At 38.4% G+C, this 20016-nt stretch overlaps 1 protein-coding gene across 5 annotated transcripts in view; it reads left to right on the forward strand.

Annotated features, from left to right (window-relative positions):
- Positions 1-1641: 1641 nt before the first annotated feature.
- atp2b3b (ATPase plasma membrane Ca2+ transporting 3b) overlaps positions 1642-20016 on the forward strand; it is a 70627-nt gene continuing 52252 nt past the window's right edge. For 3 of the 5 annotated variants that reach the window (XM_051879771.1, XM_051879772.1, XM_051879773.1), the window contains exons 1-2: positions 1644-2103; positions 12097-12737. In XM_051879771.1, coding sequence (XP_051735731.1) covers positions 12509-12737 — 229 coding nt within the window. In that variant the 5' untranslated portion in view covers positions 1644-2103; positions 12097-12508. Of the gene's footprint in view, positions 2104-12096; positions 12738-20016 lie in introns of all 5 variants that reach the window. The other 2 variants (XM_051879774.1, XM_051879770.1) reach the window with 2 other exon arrangements.

Here is a 20016-nt window from a genome sequence, read left to right on the forward strand (position 1 = left end):
ATGCTGGTTCTGATAGAAAGGTGTCAGAATACACAGTGTATCGCAGTTTGTTGCGTATGGGTCTGCAAAGTCCCAGACCAGTCAGGCTGCCCATGCTGACACCTGTCCAACGTCAAAAGCGCCAACAGTGGGCACGTGAGCATCAGAACTGGACCACGGAGCAATGGAAGAAGGTGGCCTGGTCTGATAAATCACGTTTTCTTTTACATCACGTGGATGGCCGGGTGCGTGTGTGTCGCTTACCTGGGGAACACATGGCACCAGGATGCACTATGGGAAGAAGGTAAGCTGGCGGAGGCAGTGTGATGCCTTGGGCAATGTTCTGCTGGGAAACCTTGGGTCCCGCCATCCATGTGGATGTTACTTTGACACGTACCACCTACCTAAGCATTGTTGCAGACCATGTACACCCTTTAATGGAAACGGTATTCCCTGGTGGCTGTGGCCTCTTTCAGCAGGATAATGCGCCCTGCCACAAAGCAAAAATGGTTCAGGAATGGTTTGAGGAGCACAACAACGAGTTTGAGGTGTTGGCTTGGTCTCCAAATTCCCCAGATCTCAATCCAATCGAGCATCTGTGGGATGTGCTGAACAAACAAGTCCGATCCATGGAGGCTTCACCTCACAACTTACAGGACTTAAAGGATCTGCTGCTAACATCATCTTGGTGCCAGATACCACAGCACTCCTTCAGGGGTCTAGTGGAGTCCATGCCTCGATGGGTCAGGGCTGTTTTGGCAGAAAAAGTGGGACCAACACAATATTAGGAAGGTGGTCATAATGTTATGCCTGATCTGTGTACTGTGTATGTGTGTGTGTGTGTGTGTGTGTGTGTATATATATATATATATATATATATATATATATATATATATATATATATATATATATATATATATATATATATATATATATATATTAGTGTGTGTGTGATTATAAATACAAAATTGTAACTTTTATTTCATATAGGCCTTATTATATTTTGTACTGTATTTATTTTCTGTTAGAGGCATAGTATTTAAATATTTATTAAAAATATGTACAATTCCATAACTAATAAACTCATCATAATGACATCATCACCATGAACCCTTTCAAGGACAAGTGTCTCCTATTTTTTTTTTTTATCACTTTTTGTCAGTATACGACTTTTTACCATGATTTTGTAACTGATTATTGACAAATTTATATTGTAGAAAAATGAACGGTAAACTCTCTTCCCAATAAACACTTCGAAATAAAATTTTAATAAACACGAAATAAAAGTTTCTTGACCTTGAGCACAAGTCAACCCTGCTACGTAACGTTTATGTAAAATATATATATATATTTAATTAATTTAGCTTGAGATGACAATGCAGTTTCTTAGCACTTTTTTAAGGCTTTCGTTGCCTCAATTAATATTTTTTTATATATATATAATTTACTTTAAAAACACCTTATGGAAATGTAGGCTAAATTGCACCTGTTTCGTGGAATGACCTGGTCGCACCTCTCCGTTCTGTTCTTGCATTATCTCGGAGGTTTGAACTCGGCGCATGTGGCATGTTGTGTGAGCTGACGTGATCGCACTGTAACGGAGCAGAGTGGGAGGGATTTGAGGGTGGGAAGAGAGAGAGTGTCCCCCCTCCCCCGCGCCTCCTCCTTTCCGTCCTCTCCATCCGCGCGCATAGCAGCCCGCGCGGATGCTGCGTCCACGGTCCTCAGCGCGCAGCTCAGCGAGGGGGCTCTCATCACACATCGCATATAAAATCCAAATACTGCATCACCACGCTTCACCACCTTTTAGATTTACACGTTCAAGAAGAAGCTTAATAACAAAGAAAGATACATTTGCCTTTTTTGACACATTGGTCGGGACGGACATCTCAAAACGATGTCTCCATCTCTAATTTTTTCCTCTGCGGAACCTCCATCTAACCAGGCAACAACTGCACTATTTTAGGATCCATCATCTCCATCCGTAGTAAACACACTGCTGAACACCTGGGTGATAAAGGACGACATGATAACAGCTACTGAGTGAATCCAGCCGCTCTTGTGTTTCTCCAGGATATTCCCTTTTCCCAACAAACCACGGCAATGTCCTTGGAGCATGGCCTGGTGAGTATCTGATATTTACACCAATCGGGATGTGTTTGCCATGGTAACAGTTGGCAGTTCGTTTTCATTAATGACCGCTCTCTGTCATACTGTTAAATTGTACCTGCATATGTTTTTGTAATGCAGACCTCTTTGTCATGTATTTTGATAGCTGTCAGGCACGTTAAAACTACTGCATTGAAGCCTTAATAATCTACTAGTTATCTAATTATTCCCAATGACATGTTTTCTGATCTATGAGGTGTTTTGTTGACTATTTACCATTCCTTGTCTTTTAATTGTGTTGGACTGTATGACTTCCCAGGGTGTTCTTACATTTTCCTACATAGAAAATGTATAATGCGTTCTCATTTTGTTAGTAAACCAACTGTACACGTACATCCAGCTAATAGTTGTGTTGTTTTTGTCTAACATCTCTGTGAGCGTGTACATCTCGCACTGGTACCCACACTGGTCACCTTGCGGAGGGGCATTGCGCTTATTCCGGATGCGAGTGGCGCACCATCCTCTCACGAGCAGCATCTTCGCGCTATTAATTCAATTAACATCGCGAGCCGCTCACGAGACTCAAAAGAATCGCGTTTTGTTTGTAACTATCCGGGCTGTCACACTGGATTTTGTTTGAGAACCGGTCGCCCTCTGAAGGTGACCAGTAAAGGTCATTTTATTGTGGAAAACAGCGCGATGGGAAACACACCTGACTTATGGAGCGCGGTGTGGGAACTTCACTGTCTGAGTTGCTTAAGGTGCTCTGCTGTCATTTTCCTTGGCAACCGTGCGGACTTTTCCCCCTTCCTGCTGCAAGGTGTGCGAAGTATGCTGGGTGTGGGACGAGGAGAGGAGGGGGTAGTTGTAGTCTCGCATGGCTCAGACAGCCCGGTGACCGTGTATGAGTCCGTAAATCTATACTCGACTGTGATTGGCCATTTACGTATGACCGTCAAAGCAGGATCCCAGTTCTGGGGGTTTACATAATTTCTGAGAAATTGAGACTGTTGCAGTGTAACTGTGTGGAGAATAAAGAGACGATTCAAACATTTACCAGTGACTAGAAAAATACTAGTCACTACTGGCTGATCAATATTATTAAATGTTTCTTTCTTTCTTTCTTTCTTTCTTTTTGTACAAATTGATGACTGTAGAGCAACATTTGATTCCCAGGCTAATCAATATATCAGGCTTCTGAAAGCTTCTACGTTCCTTGTGTTTGTATGTTTGTTTGTTTGTCTGCTCAATTTAGGGGGATTGGGCAGTGTTGTACTTGTTAATTATATTAGTTTTACTAATTACAAATGACCTTCAGGGGTGAAATCAATCTCAGGACACCATCCTCTTGAGGTACCAAAAGAAGTTGTAGGACTTGGTGTAAGAATATGAAGGATTTACAGGACAAAAAATATTTTTGGATCATTTTACATCTGGTTTATTTAGATGATGATTATGCTAATGAATGTTAGGTGGCAAATTCTCATGTTTAATTTTATATGTAACATCACACAAGTGTATATATATTTGTGACCCTGGACCAGAAAACCAGTCATAAGTCACACGGGTATATTTGTAGCAATAGCCAACAATACATTGTATGGGTCAAAATGGTCTATTTTTCTTTTATGCCAAAAATCATTAGGATATTAAGTAAAGATCATGTTCCATGAAGATATTTTGTAAATTTCCTACCGTAAATATATCAAAAATGTATTTTTGCGAGTGGACGTGCATTGCTAAGGACTTCATTTGGACAACTTTAAAGGCGATTTTCTCAATATTTAGATTTTTTTGCACCCTCAGATTCCAGATTTTCAAATAGTATCTCGGCCAATACATCAATGGAAAGCTTATTTACTCAACTTCCAGATTATGTTTAAATATCAATTTCAGAAAATTGGCCCTTATGACTGGTTTTCTGGTCCAGGGTTATATATTATATAAAATATAATATATAGCCTATTTATTTTATAATATATTAATAATAGCATTTATAATAATATTATATTTATTATATTATATATTAAAATTATTAACTCTCTCTCTCTCTCTATATATGTATATGTGTGTATGTATATATATATATATATATATATACATATATATATATATATGTATATATATATATATATATATACGTGTGTGTATATATATAAACACAAACACACATATATATATATATATATATATACATTTACACAGTTATAGTGATGAGTAGTATATGACAAACAGACAAATATGAGATTATATCAAGGTTTGAAACATCAATTAGAAAAATATTTAAGCAAAATCTGTTACAATATTCCTTTGTCTCCCCTAACGAACTGATTTGCATATATATCTTATATATTGGTACTGATAGCCTACTGTAAGTTTTTTGCATTGATTATTACAAAATCAGCTTTAGTGTCATTAAGGCTGATGCTTGACTGACTTGACTTGACTGTTTTTTTCTTCCCCCATTGCGAATAACTTTATATCTGGTAGCCTGTAAACTTCATAGAAAGAAAAAAGAGTTATTGGTGCTCCAGTTCTCTGTCCAGGTTGCCCCAGTTTGAATGCTGCTGTTGCAGTAATAAGGAAAGTTGACCTAGAAGATGTCTGGACAAAACTGCAGCTGTCTTCTATGGATAAGAAATAATGTAAAAGTTACATTATTTAATTAAATTTTATAAGCTGTATTTATAATATAAATTAATATTAAATACATTTTTGTACATACTTTATAGTTTTTTGTCATTTTAACCGACAATCCATAGAAAACCAACTGTGACATTCTGCAAAGACTGAATATCAATAAACATTCACTCTATGAGCATGTATAAGACAATGATATTTCCTGTGGAGCGTGTAGTGTTGCAGATGCGTCTTGACACATGAATGGCAGAGCTGATGCTGGGTTAGATAACATGTATAGACCCAGGCATGGTGAAAACAAATGACCCATGGGATGGGGGTTCATGGTTATATTTCATCTCCATGAGATAAACAGGACTCCAGCCTGTTTGCAACACAATCATGCCATCCTTGCGCATTCATCAACATCACACAAATGTCTGGACCGTGAGCAGGTATTTAGAATTGAAGCCGAGCAGCTTATGTTACTCCCTACAGGCTCTTACGCCAATGCAGTCCATGTCTCGCTTTGAAAGCCTGAAACCAGTGTAACGAATACAGGCCACTGCAGTGAAGGTGGATGGGAGGAGGTAAAAATGGAAGAGCAAAGAACAGATGGACAGAGAATAAGATTGAAGATAATGGAGTGTGCGTGTGGAGGGGGGTGGAATCTTATGAACTTATAAAGAGAGGAGGTAATGTTCACTTAGAGTAGCATGCGCTGAGTGGTTTTGTGCCCACATGAGAAGATCAGGGAGCCATAATCTTAAATGAGGTAATTCAAGCAGGTTTTGTTAGGGAATGTGCATAAAAAAAGTTCAGAAAACACAAACAAGCCTGCATGGCAAGCTAATTTCATATCTCAGCAGTGTGTTCAGATTCTATAAGTGTCATGTCAAATGGGTATGTGGAAGAATGGCAGTGAACAAAAGCTCTGAAGCATCTTATACAACATTCTCCAGTGTTCAGAGTCATTCTGACCCAAGGCTTTTTCTCCCAGTGAGTGAGTTGTTGCCTGTTCTTAATTATTACCTTATATCATATTCCAGAGGGAGCGTGTCTGCTGTGTCCTGCTTCATCAATTTGGGAAAATCACCTTTTCTCTCCCTCAGTATGACAGCACCTTCATTACCACCACTGTGTTTGATCCTGTTAGTAAAGCCCTGTCAGCAGCAGGGCTGCAGGCCTCTGTGCTGTATTTACCCTTGTCACTGAGACACTACATAAACAGGGAGCTCATGGGAAGAAGAGTTTATTTTCTGCTCTTTAAAAAAAAAAAAAAAACTACCGCTTGACAATTAGATGAGTCCTGTAAAGTGTAGCTGAATTTGTCATTCTGCAGAAATAACTCAAGCGATGTCTTTCCGCTGACATCAAAGCAGCATAGGGCTGGACTGATTTTTCTTTCCTTTTTTATTCTCTCTATATCATTTCTCTTTGTTCCATTTTTAGAAACTGAACAGAAGGACATTTTTTTTCTGATTAAAGAAACTCACTGACAGTGAATTAGTGTCATAGTTGTAATTTGTTAAAGGGACAGTCCACCCAAAAAAAAAAAAAAAATTAAAGTTACTTACCTGTTAGACTTTCTTTTTCGCTTGAATCACAAAAAGAGATATTTAGCAGATTATCCAAGCTGCTCTTTTCCATACAATGAAACTGGATGGGGAAGTTGGTCCCCATTCACTTTCGTCGTGGCTTGGACGATCTGCTAAATAATTCCTTTGAATGAAGCGTCTCACAGCACACCAAAAAAAAAAAAAAAATTCTCACATCACTTACTCACCATCATGTCGTTCCAAACCTGTAAGATTTCCTTACTTGTGTGGAACACATACACACTTAAAAAAATATTTAGCAGATTGTTTGTTTAATAAAGCAACAAGCCCCAAGAAGCCGTGGTTTACAGTGAATTTATAACTACGCGGAGTGCCTAAAACCCCCTTAGCTGTTATAAATTCACTGTAAACCACGGCTTCACTGGGCTTATTGCTTTTATAAAAAGGTTACCACACAATACAAATATTAAAGCCAAAAAATATGTATCAATGCAACTTTCATGTAGTAAAATCATTAAAAGCCTTCCTTTCACCTGACCGTGAACAGCAACAGAACATTACATTATTACGCCATTAGATGACTGTCTTTATGAGTGTGTCACTCCAACAGTCGCAAAGTCTTTTATATTGAAACTTGTTGTGAACACGGAATAAGACGCGAATGACAAATGCTTTGACTAGCGCTGTCAGTATCAGCATGGCACGAGAAAAGCCATTAAATGCTAAAAGGACAAGATCGCAGCAGACATTCAAACTGATTTTTTATTATGAACATAGGACTGACCTGAAGGAAAATGCTAAATCTGAATGCAGGTTATACGCTCGGTCACTCCATATCTCTCTCACTCTTCTACATAAAACAGTAAGCTTCAATGAACAAAATCAATTGAGAACATACATATGTTTATGGTGCTAAGGGGCTGTTCACACAGAACGCGTTTTTCCATTCCAATGCGGTACTTATCCATTGTTTTTCTATGTAAACACACGGTAGACGGATGTGCAAAACCGTCGCGCTCGCGTCTTGCGTCTTTTGCAGCGTCTCGCGCATGACATGGCGTTCTAAAAACGCGGCGCTTAAGTTAAAATCAATTCGACTTTTAAAAAACGCGTCTCGAGACCTTGCGTATTTTCTCCATTCCACTGCCCACGGTTTTTCAAAGCAAAAACGCGTTCTGTGTGAACGAGCCCTAAAGAGTGGTTGCTATAAGACAAACGCAGCAACAAAAACATTCAGTAGCGCAGTGATACTTATGTAATGCAGTCAGCTGTATGTTTTCGGGAATTTTACAACGGCTTTGAACGCGGCTCAACCAATCAGAATCAAGGGCCGGAACTTTTCCATACAATGAAAATGGAAACAGTTTAGTTTCCCATGCATTCACTTTCATTGTATGGAAAAGAGCAGCCTGCAGAATGTGCTAAATATTTCTTTTGGTTTTCCACGCAAGAATGAAGAGTCATACGAGTTTGAAACCACAGGAGCGTGAGTAAACGATGACAGAATTTTCATTTTTGGCTGAATTATCCCTTTAAGACATCTCAAGTTCAGATTCAGTTTGTTTTATACTCTGAAAGCTTCTTTTGCCTCGGTCACAATAGTCTCATACAACTGGTGTTCATATCTGTTTTCATTTAGTAGGTGTTGAGTGAATATGTGTCTTTATTCCCCCATAGAAACTGTCATGCCTTGTTAAACAAGTCCTTTCAGCTGACGTCTGGATGCGAGTGGACGGAAGTGCGGCTAAACTACTTCGCTCAGTGGTTGGGGTGTGTGTTCGGACTCTGTCAGTGGTCTGTCTGTGTAATAAGCGTGAAGTGAGCAACGCACTGACTCATCGACCCTTGCTTGCTTTTTTATTTATTTTTGTGCCGCAGACCTCTGGATTGTAAATGTTGCCGTTCAACAAAGTAATCTCCTGCATTGTTTCACAGCATCAGATCATTGGCTCCTGGTGTGAATATGGTGGATAGACTAGTGTGGCCCTTATTTAATGTTTGAATATGGGTTAGAGTTTCTTCTAGCTTTAGGGGGTTGTGTTTGTGTGTGTGTCTGTGCCCATGAGTGGGTGTGAGCGCGAGTACTTCTCTGTTAGTTACTTAGACACATTACATAAGGCGCTGAACAATTTATGTAATGCTTGGCCCTCTGTCTCTCCCTTTTAACTTTAGCAGATTGGGCTGGGTTGTGGTAGTCAGGGCCGGTCTGAGCAAGGCAGTCCTGAGAAAGCTCAGTAGAGTATCAACAGTGTCTTACCGAATGGCACTAGAGCACACTTGCTGAAAGGTTTGGGAAAACACGGATCAATATGAATATTCAGCATAATCTCCAGACCATCTGCCTCCTGCACACTGAACATAACTGCACGGTTAAGCAGTCTCTTGGTGAGGGAAATCTGCATAGACCCATAACTGAACATGACCCCAAAAGACACAAATGTGCTCAAGCACATATCATGAAAAAAAAAATCTGCACTCTGATTGGCTGCTTTCATGTTCAGAGGGTACTGTGTTGATGTAATGAGTGTTTTTTGAAGGAGAATGTTAGCGCCATTATGTTAGTTTTGCTGTAAACAGATATCCATGTCAAATTTAACAATTTTTGGATACACTATAGCGTTTGAAAGTTTGGGGTCAGAAAGATTCATTTTTTGAAAGAAATTAATACCTTTAATCAGCAAGGACGCATTAAATTGGTCAAACGTGACAGTAAAGAAATCTATATGAGTTACAAAAGATTTCAATTTTAAATAAATGCTGTTCTTTTGAACATTTTTATTCATCGAAGAATCCTAAAGAAAATGTAGCATGGTTTCCACAAAAATGTTTTCAACATTGATAATAAATAATATTAAATAGGTAGCACTTTATTTTACAGTCCTGTTCCCCATGTACATACTATGTACTTATTATAGTAATTGCAATAACTCGGTAATAACTAGTACTAACCCTGAACTGACCATACCCCTAAATCTAACCTTAACCCTTAACCTTAACTTAATGTAGTTACCTTATATTACCCAGTACTTTCTTACGTAAGTGCACTGTACGTACATGTACGCAAGTGCACGTACTGTAAAATAAAGTGCAACCATGAAATGTTTCTTGAACTACAAATTAGCATAATGATTTCTGAAGGATCATGTGACACTGAAGACTGGAGTAATGATTTTAAAATATATTGAAATAGAAAAGGTTATAGGTTAGGTTATTTTAAATTGTAGTAATATCAAGACGCGTCACTCGTATTGTTTTGAATGGGAGAAAGTGCAACGCGCAATATGACGGAATAAGTCCCGCCTTCTAAATAAGAGCCAATCGCCGATTGGTAACGTCATCGCGTCACTGTTAGAAGCTCCGGTTCCAGACGCGTGCCTCCGAAATGAGACACAAGAGACGCGCATTTAGGATTGCGCATGCGCGTTAGCTTGATCCATCCTGAAAAATACAGGGTTTTTTTTTTTTTGCAATGATTTGAGCGTTTAGAAACAAAATTTATGAGACAGTTGTTGTTAGATTTCATTGGTGATTTCAAATACGAAATTTAATCGAAAGCTTGGCAAACAGCTTTTGAGAATTTGATGTTTCCCCATTCAAAGTGATAGCTGCACTTGAATGCCTGAGAGGCGTTTCAAAGATGGCCGCCGAGTGAAATGACTTGTCTTAAAGGGACTTTGGTAATATTTCACAACATTACTGTTCTTACTGTATTTTGATCAAATAAATGCAGCTATTGTGAGCATAAGAGACTTTTTTTCCCCTAAAAAACCAACCTCAGATGTTTTCTGTACAACCATCTCACCACCATTTAGGTAATATCTTTTTTGGAGGGTGTAATCTTTTACAGATAACACCTGGCCCTAAACAACAAAAATGTGGTTGGTCATGTTACACGGCGCTCAGTCAGTATTTTCCCATCTAAGTAGGCGGTTCTTGGCCAGAAAAAGCTGCAATGAAGAGCAGACCAGACTTTTCACTGTCCTGTTTGGGTACACTAGACTAACACATACTCAGCTCGTTGTCTGTTAATTTATTATATACTTCAGATAATTTGCTTTCAGCTCCCAATAAGAGTGCAGTACTCTCAGCTCCGTTTAACACATTTTACCATGTTTAAATCAATTCTGCATTTTTTCCCCCCTCAAAATCAGTGCAGAAAAAGTGAAAAATATCCATAGATTGTGTCTGGGCCTACACATGACCCCTGATTATCTCTTGAGTCTTGACTGTGCGGAAACTTCCTGTTGTGCATATATGCAGTGCATCAGAGAAGAAGAGGGAAAGGAGGGGGAAAGGAAGGCTGGGGTTAGTGAGTCAGCATGAGAATGATGACACTCCTGCACACTGCCTACACAAATACTCACACAGCACGCTGCATACCCCAGACTCATCACCATATTTAAGCAGTCTTGCATAGCCAGAACTTGACTAAACCGCATACAGCCTGGTCCACATTGGAACAATGAACTTAGACAGGAATGGATTGCCTGACTAACCAGAAACCGACCAAACACAGTTCATTTCATAGTTCAGTTCAAAATGCTTTTACTGCATTTTGGGATGGATGTTGGTCATTAAATTTTATATAAAATTTGTTATTGAATTAATAAATAATTTTGAAATTAAAGGCATTTTCAAACTTTATACATATTTATTTATATTTATAATATTTAATTATATTTATTTCCAATTAATTTTATTTTATTAATTCCAACTTTTTTCCAGACAGACTGATGAAAAAAATCACAAGTCCATGATTTTTTTACTGCATTTTGGCAAGTTTTTCTGAAATAGTTTATACCACAAACATAAAAGACCACAGATTATACCACAAGCTTGAAAAGACAAGAATAAAAAAATAATTAATATTAATTCTTAAAATATTACATATATTTTAGTTATTTATAAATAAACCTAATTATATGTGTTACATTTTCCATATTTAATATTTCAATATATTTATTATCTTGATACCTAAATGCAACTTTGTTTCCAGACGGACTGCTAAAAAACCCTGTATGTCTTTACTCCTGGATGTTGAATAGAGTCAGCCAATCAAATTAGACTTTGCCAGATTGAGAAAGTTCTTTCCAGTTTTGTGTGCTGTGTGCATCAGACGCTCAGTGAACGGACCGTGGGTGGTCTGTGGGCGTGCCGTCTGAGGCTGAGACTGTCATCTAAGAGAACATAGGGACAGATACAGAGGCATGCTGGGAGATGGAAAGAAAAAAGAGAAAGACGAAGTCGGAAGATGGTATTAGGGACAAAATTAAAGAGATAGAGAGGAAACTCTGTGCTAGTGTCAGTGTGTTTGTGTTTTTGAGCGAGTGTGAATAAGAACCAAGTGTGTGTGTGTGTCGGGATATGGCGAGGCCGAAGGAGCTTTGTGGGAGTCAGATGCATCTGTAGGTTTCCATGGCAACTATGGGCCAATGCAGTGGTCTGGATTGCTAGAGATACAGTATATGCTATATGCATCGCCATCTGTGAGAGCACACATTTCTCATACTGTATACCTCACTGTATGTCCGGGAATTTTAGTTGTGTTGCACTCGAAATGGACTGACCTCTCCGTTTAGCATAATTGCTGTCGCAAAAACCTGTCTAATACCTCATTAATGAGATTAAGGGAAGTGTGTGACTCAATTAGAACACAAAAGACCTTTGAATTGAGGTGAAAATGTGCTGATACGTTTGAAAGAATTAGCTTGGAGCCGTCTGACTGTATGCTCACTCTGTCTCTTAAGGAATGCCCACTATACTCTGAGTTGCTGCCCACATGAGCACTTTAAAGACTGTAATGTGTTATTCTGTCTGTGTGTCTCTGCAGGCTTCCTCGCCAATCCCAACATCCCGCACCCTTTGAATCTTAACGCATCAGCATTGCAGATCTACAAATTATCCCCCTCTTTGCTCTCATTCTCTGTGTCCTGATGGATTGGAAGCGGCCAGATCCCTCGTTCTGTTGACCCTCGGGGTGAGGGGGTTGAGTAGAGAGGACAGAATTTCTCCAAATACACTATAAGTGTCTGGCTGCTGTTGTCCCGGTTCCCTCCTCTGATGGAGAGTTAGAAGAACGGGAGGAACTACCGGGGAGGGAGTGGAGTGGAGGAGCAAATTCGATCCCAAAAAATCTCAAGCCAAGAATCATCACTAAGACTGACCTCACGTTGCTGAAACCTCCTGGACGAGAAGAAGTCATATAGCTCAAACATCGTGGACCAGACACCTTAAGACTCAAGATGTCCACCACAGCGACCATGGGTGAGATGGCCAACAGTGCAGTAGAGTTTTACCCCAAGCGGAGTGGAGGAAGTGCAGAATCCAACCATGCTGGTGACTTTGGGGTGTCGTTGGAAGAGCTCCGGTCTCTGATGGAGCTGAGAGGATCCGAGGCCTTGCAGAAAATTCAGGAGAGCTTTGGAGATGTAGAAGGCCTATGCCAGAGACTCAAGTCTTCCACCAGTGATGGTGAGATAAATGTTTTACTTATTTTCTGTCTTTATTTCTTGACATCTCTGTCAGTTTAAATGTCCCCCTCTCCTACACTCTTAAAAATAAAGCTTCCAAAAAAGGGATTTTCACAGCAATGTAGAAGAACCATTTTGAGTTCCCCAAAGAAACTTTCAGGGAACAGTTCTTAAAGGATTAGTTAACTCCAGAATTAAAATTTCCTGATAATTTACTCACCCCCATGTCATCCAAAATGTTTGTGCCTTTCTTTCTTCAGTTGAAAAGGAATTAGGTTTTTGAGGAAAACATTCCAGGATTTTTCTTCACATTGTGGACTTCATCGGGGACCAACGGGTTGAAGGTCCAATTTGCAGCTTCAGCGCAGCTTCAAAGGGTTCTACACGATCCCAGCCGAGGAATAAGGGTCTTATCTAGTCTATCAAAATTTATATACTTTTTAACCACAAATGTTCGTCTTGCACTAGCTCTGAAGTACCGACACAGTGTTTACAAAGCGGAAGTGCAAAGACTAAGTCAAACGCCCATTACCAAAAAAAGGTAAAACAATGATGATTTTCAGACGATTTTGAAGTTGGAAGAGAAACTGAGATGAAGTTTTTCGTTTTTCCGCCTATGTCACGCGTGACCTTTCCAACGTGACTACGTAATGCGTGAAGTCATGGACGCGCATTGCAGAGCTAGTGCAAGACGAGAATTTGTGGTTAAAAAGTATATACATTTTTATTTTTTCAGAAAATTACAGATCATTTCGCTGGATAAGATCTTTATTCCTCGGCTGGGAGCCCTTTATAGCTGCATTGAAACTGCAATTTGGACCTTCAACCCATTGGTCCCAGATAAAGTGGAGAATGTGGAGAAAAATCCTGGAATGTTTTCCTCAAAAACCTTAATTTCTTTTCGACTGAAGAAAGAAAGACATGAACATCTTGGATGACATGGGGGTGAGTAAATTATCAGGAAATTTTAATTCTGGATTGAACTACTCCTTTAAAAGAACCATTAGAATAGAACATTAGAATAACATTTTAATAATCTTTTTCCACTATAAAGAATCTTTTATGGAATGGAAAGTTTCCATGGATGTTAAAGGTTCTTCATGGAACCATCGATGCCAATGAAGAATCTTTATTTTTAAGAGTGTAGCTCATTATTTCTCATCATATGTAGCGTGTTTATCTTTAAGCTGCGCCTTTAAAGGCGCCTTTAAACCCCAAATATTTCCCTTTTTTTCCTCCTTTCTCTTTATTTCTCTCTCACCTCTTCACACTACTTGTCCACCACCTCTTTCTCTGTCTCACTCGGCCAACTTCCCACTCTGGGTGCACGCGTCGTGTTGGGTTGCTAAGCGACGGCGCTGTCGGTGGTGAGGTGGGTGTAGAGAGAGGGGTTACTGGGTAAACAGAGTTGGAGAGACTCACTCACTAGAGTCAGTGACTCGAAAGGTCCCCGCAGTGATCACAATTCTTGGCATATCCATCCATCCTCTTCTGACTCGTAATTGAATGTGTTGCTGTGATGTTTTATATGCTATGATGACTGCAGATGAGAATTTAGATAGCAGAGGAGATAATGCTCAGTCATGAGAAACAGATAAACTCCATAAAACCCAAATTGAATTGTACTGATTGAGAGTATTTATAGATTTATGATAAAGCTATTGCTTATGGTTCTTTCGTCCCTTCAGATGTCTTCTAATATGTGTTTTTTGGAATGTTTATGGTTAGTTTCTATGGATGCACTGATGTTAATATTGTAGCCACTATGATAAGCTCATAATTTCTATTTTTTAAATGTTGTTTAAATTAAAAAATAAAAGTTTTTTTACTTGTAAAAATTTTTTGGCATCAGAACATTATAACATACGCTAAGAAAATTGATATTCATTTTGAGACATGCTAAAGATTACATAGTGTTACATAGTGTTTTTAACATTAACTTTAAGAGAGTGTTACTATATACAGTGCTCAGCGTAAATGAGTACACCCCCTTTGAAAAGTAACATTTTAAACAATATCTCAATGAACACAAAAACAATTTCCAAAATGTTGACAAGACTAAGTTTTATATAACATCTGTTTAACTTATAACATGAAAGTAAGGTTAATAATATAACTTAGAGAACAAAATTTTCAGTTTTACTCAAATTAGGGTGATGCAAAAATGAGTACACCCCACTGAAAGTCTCTGGAGCAAAGCTAAATTTTAGACTACAAATGTCTAATTTAACAAGAATTCAACCACAGATGAGTCTAATTATTCATTACACAGATGTTCAGCAGACAGTTGACTATAAAAGGGTGTTATCACCCCTTCCCATTTCATGCTGTCAGCAATGGCACCACATAGAAGAGAAATCTCACGAGACCTGAGAAAGAAAATAATTTCTTTACACCAGAAAGATGAAGAGTACAAGAAGATCAGCAAAGCTTTACTTATCAGTCAGAATACCGTAGCAAAAGTGGTACAAAAATTTTAAAAAGATGGAACTGCAACCGTCTCACAGAGACGTCCAGGTCATCCACGGAAGTTAAGACCTCGACAGGAGCGTCTTCTGATGAGAAGGGATGAAGAAAATCGGCATGCAAGTTCACTGCAGTTATCTAAAGAAGTAGGAAACCAAACTGGGGTGACTATTTCCCGTGACACAATACGGCGTACACTGCAGAGGAATGACATGCATGGGTGCCGTCCACGAAAGAAGCCTCTCCTAAAGTCCAGGCACAAAAAAGCCTGCCTAGAGTTTGCCAGGCCCCATGCTGACAAAGATGAAGACTACTGGGACTTTATACTCTGGAGTGATAAGACCAAGATAAATATTTTTGAAACTGATGGCTTCGAAACTGTATGGCGTCGCAAAGGTGAGGAATACAAAGAAAAATGCATGGTGCCTACAGTGAAACATGGTGGTGGCAGTGTCCTTATGTGGGGCTGCATGAGTGCTGCTGGTGTCGGGGAGCTGCATTTCATTGATGGCATCATGAATTCACAGATGTACTGCTCTATACTGAAAGAGAAGATGCTATCATCACTCCGTGCCCTTGGTCATCGTGCACTTTTCCAACATGACAATGATCCTAAACACACATCTAAGGCCACTGTTGGATTTCTGAAGAAGAACAGGGTGAAAGTGATTCAGTGGCTCCTGATCTGAACCCAATCGAACACCTATGGGGAATTCTGAAGAGACAAGTTGAGCATCACTCTCCATCCAGCATCCAGTCTCTAAAAGAGGTCATTCTTGAAGAATGGAAAAAGATAGATGTTGCAAAATGTCGCCAACTTGTTCATTCCATGCCTAGAAGACTTGGTGCTGTCATTAAAAATCATGGAGGCCATACAAAGTACTAGATGTAGTAGTTTTTGTTGTGGGGTGTGCTCATTTTTGCATCACCCTAATTTGAGTAAAACTGAAAAATGTGTAATCTAAGTTATATTATTAACCTTACTTTCATGTTATAAGTTAAACATGTTATATTAAACTTAGTCTTGTCAGCATTTTGGAAATTGTTTTTGTGTTCATTGAGATATTGGTAAAAATGTTACTTTTCAAACTCATTTACGCTGAGCACTATATACATATTGTGCATCCCTATTAGTTTCCTTTAAAAACATCTTGTATGTTGTATGTTTTTGTTTTTTTAGAGGGGTCATGTTGTGACTTTTGTAAAATTTGCATCAGGAAATTAGCTGAGAAAATTTTTATTCCTTAGAGGTTGCTTTTTCATAGCTCATTAAGTTATTAGATTTGTATCTGATGTTTATCCTCCGATTCCTTAGGAGAAATGCAAAATGTCATATAGTAAAAGAACAGAACTGTGAAATTAATATGGATATAATTTTAGTCTTGAACAAAATCAATGAAATCAATCATTTCATTCTGAAATCTCTATTTTTGGTATTGACTTTTTGGCAAATCTGAGCACAGATTGTGACATTGCTTGAGGAGACAGATGTGAGATTACTAAGCAAAAGTTTCAGTTTGCTCTTCATTTCATCTCATTGGTGACTAGAAACATCTGAGATATTACAAAGATTTCATGTGTGATTTTTTTCCCTGCAGGATGTCAGTGAGGGGTAAATGCCTACTGTGCAGTTTTTGCTTAGTTTTTCTAGTACTGCATCCTGCTGTTGTGTAAAGACTATCTCAGCCCCTACACCCACTTTAAGGCCAGAAACATACTCATCGAACATATGCAAACACAGACCCAAATGTTTAGCCAATTCCCCATTGTACACACTTACACAAATTCTTAAATTACTGTAGCACTAAGAAACCTCAGTGCTCAAGGGGGCGATAGAGTTACCTTCAAATATCTGTGTCGTTAAACCGAATGTTTCATTTTTCTGGTTTCAGCTAGCTAGAAACATGCTCAGTTAGAGTCTCCTCAAACTGCTTCGCCATGACAAAAGTTCACCTGAAAGAGAAAGATGACAATAGAAGACAGTTTAGCATAATTCCCATTGTAGCGCCTAGTGTGGTTGCATGTAATGTAATCCATAGTTGTGTTGTGCTATGAATGGACTTTGTGCCACAAACTGCCTACATATTTTTACTTAAATATGCAAGATTTCAGAAATAGCAGTGGTTCTCAACCTTTTTGACTCCAAGTCTCCCATTGTCTACAACAATAATCAAAGGCCCCATACTGTATATAGATGGTTTCCTCTCCATCTAATGATTATCTAATATATTTTTTTGCTAATTTATCTGTATCTATTATTTGGCATAACTGGAAAATGTCCATGGAGTTTACAAGATTGTATTAATTTACATGACTTCTACCAAATCTAGAAATCACACTTTTAAAATGAGTCTTCCTCATATATCCTGGTTTTGCAAGACTATGAGAATCCAGGTTCATCAAAAAAGGGAGTGAATTAAAATAAGAAATATCTTGACTTTTAGTTGTTTTAGCTATGTGTGTATATATATATATACACACATACATACATATTCATATTTATTGTATCAATATTGCTTTGTCCTGTTGTGTGACACTTCCTCAAGACTCAAGATTTGATTTTGTGCTTAATTTTCTCACAATTTCCATACACTGCACCAGAAGTTGCGGTCACAACTAAGCTAAAGCAGAAGCGATCATGCTTAGTCCATTGCAATCTAACACATTTTGGGAACACAGTGATGCATGAAATTGAGCTTGTGTAGCTGGAAGCATTTGCGTCTTCAATAGTAAATATTGTTATGGCCCCGTCTTCCACATTGTACCTCTTGGGGGCAGTATGATGTTAAAATGTGATTGGCTGAAGACTTAATTGTTAATTGGTTAACGTGGGTGGAAAGTATAAAAGTTTATAGTAGTCGGCTGAACAGTACTTCCTCTGGTGGAACTCGGTTCTAAAGAGAAGTCATCTGCTCCATGCCTCCATCTCCATTTTCTTTTGATATTCATCAACATTTATTGCCCCATTAGATCATTATTTTCTTTTATTGTTTAATCCCCAGACATGGTGTTATTCTTGTAACTTATAATTTTCTTTGTAAATAAATAATCATATAATTCAAATAGTTTGTTTGTGTGTGTTATCCTCTTTATTTGACAGCTAGGAACGAGTTAGCCGTGAAAATATGCCTTGAAATATTTCTTCAGCTGATCGGTTGACCATATAATTTGGAAGAAGATTAGAAGTATAGTTTGATTTGGTTATTTTTTATCCTTAATAGTTAATAATAAATTTCCCACCATCAGTGCCATTAAGCAGAAAGCCATCTTCTTGTGTGAGTCTTTTAAACTTCATCCTATTGAGGACAGAGCAGAAACTAAAAAGCACCATTACAATATTACGTATCACTTAATACATCTCAGCTGATTGGAATGATTTATTTATTTATTTATTTGATTAAAGATCAGAATGAAAAAAGTGCTAGAATCTGTCATTCACTAGACATTTTGCTTAAAGAGTTACTTCACCCAAAAATGAAAATTCTGTCATCAGTTACTCATCCTCATGTTGTTTCAAAGACTTTCGCTCATGTTTGAAACACAAATGAAGATATTTTTTATGAAACCTGAGCGATTTCTGTCCTTCCATTGAATATCAATTACACCAAAACTTTGACTGTTCAAAAAGTTGATAAAAACATTGTAAACAGAATCCATGAATCGAGCTATTTTATCCAGGTCTTCTGAGGAGACACGATCACTTTATATGATGAACAGATTTAAAGGTGTAATTTACCACTGGCAAGATGGGTTTTTAATAAAACTTTTCTGTTTATGCAGTAGAAAGGCTACATGACTAGAAAAAAAAACAGAAAAAAACTTCAGCACCCATAATGCACTGGGCTCAATCTGCCTGTCTGTGGCCAGGGATATAAAAATATGGAAGTATGATGTGTAGTTTTACCAAAAACACTGGAGCTGATAAATAAACCGAAAGATCTGGGTGCAGGTAACATTGAGAAAGAGTACACATTGTTCATTTGTATATATTATGACACTTTAAAATAGTGCTTGCGTGATTCATTTGTGATTCATTTGTATATCTTCATGAAGGTTTTGAACAATCAAAGTTTTGGTTGCCAGACTTTAAATGGAGGAACAGAAGTCTCTCAGGTTTCATTAAAAATATATTTTTTGTGTTTCAAAGATGAAGGAAAGTCATATGGGTTTGGAACAACATGAGAATGAGTAGATGATGGCAGAATTCTCATTTTTGGGTGAACTATCCTCAAGTAATTTTTGTAGCGACAGTTGGAAAATGTGGAAATGTGGTTGTTAGATGTTGCCCTTCTGTATAAAAGCCCTTTCGGGAGATATACCTAAAATAAACAAACACTAAAGGTTTCGAAACCTCCACCGGTGTAATGGTTGAGAAGATGTGAAAGCTTTCAGACCAGCTATATGTATGGAGATAGCTAACAGCTGTCATCAGAAACTGCTCTGTTGACAGGTGATAACAAAACCTGATGCTTCTGATGCTAATAGTCATACAATAAATGGAGTTTGCCTCTAAGTGCAAGTAGAAGCAGAACTAATCCTGTTACATGGCCATGACAAAGCAGAGACAACAGGAGAGGAAACCAGAGGGGGTGGAGATGAAGTGATGCTGAATAAGGCTGACACTGTGAAGATGAGGCCCTGAAAATGGAAGTCCATTAGTGTCTCTCCATCCTCTCCAGCAATGCGTTTCAGTTGAGCTTCAGTGTGCGGACCGCAGATCCACGCATCTCAGCCTGCAATAAACACTATTTTCAGTGCAGGGCGTGGACGTATCAATCTATCAGCCTGAACGTACACACATACCTGTTCTGCTG

This window comes from Ctenopharyngodon idella, chromosome 22 (genome assembly GCF_019924925.1).
Source record: "Ctenopharyngodon idella isolate HZGC_01 chromosome 22, HZGC01, whole genome shotgun sequence".
Taxonomy (NCBI): domain Eukaryota; kingdom Metazoa; phylum Chordata; class Actinopteri; order Cypriniformes; family Xenocyprididae; genus Ctenopharyngodon; species Ctenopharyngodon idella.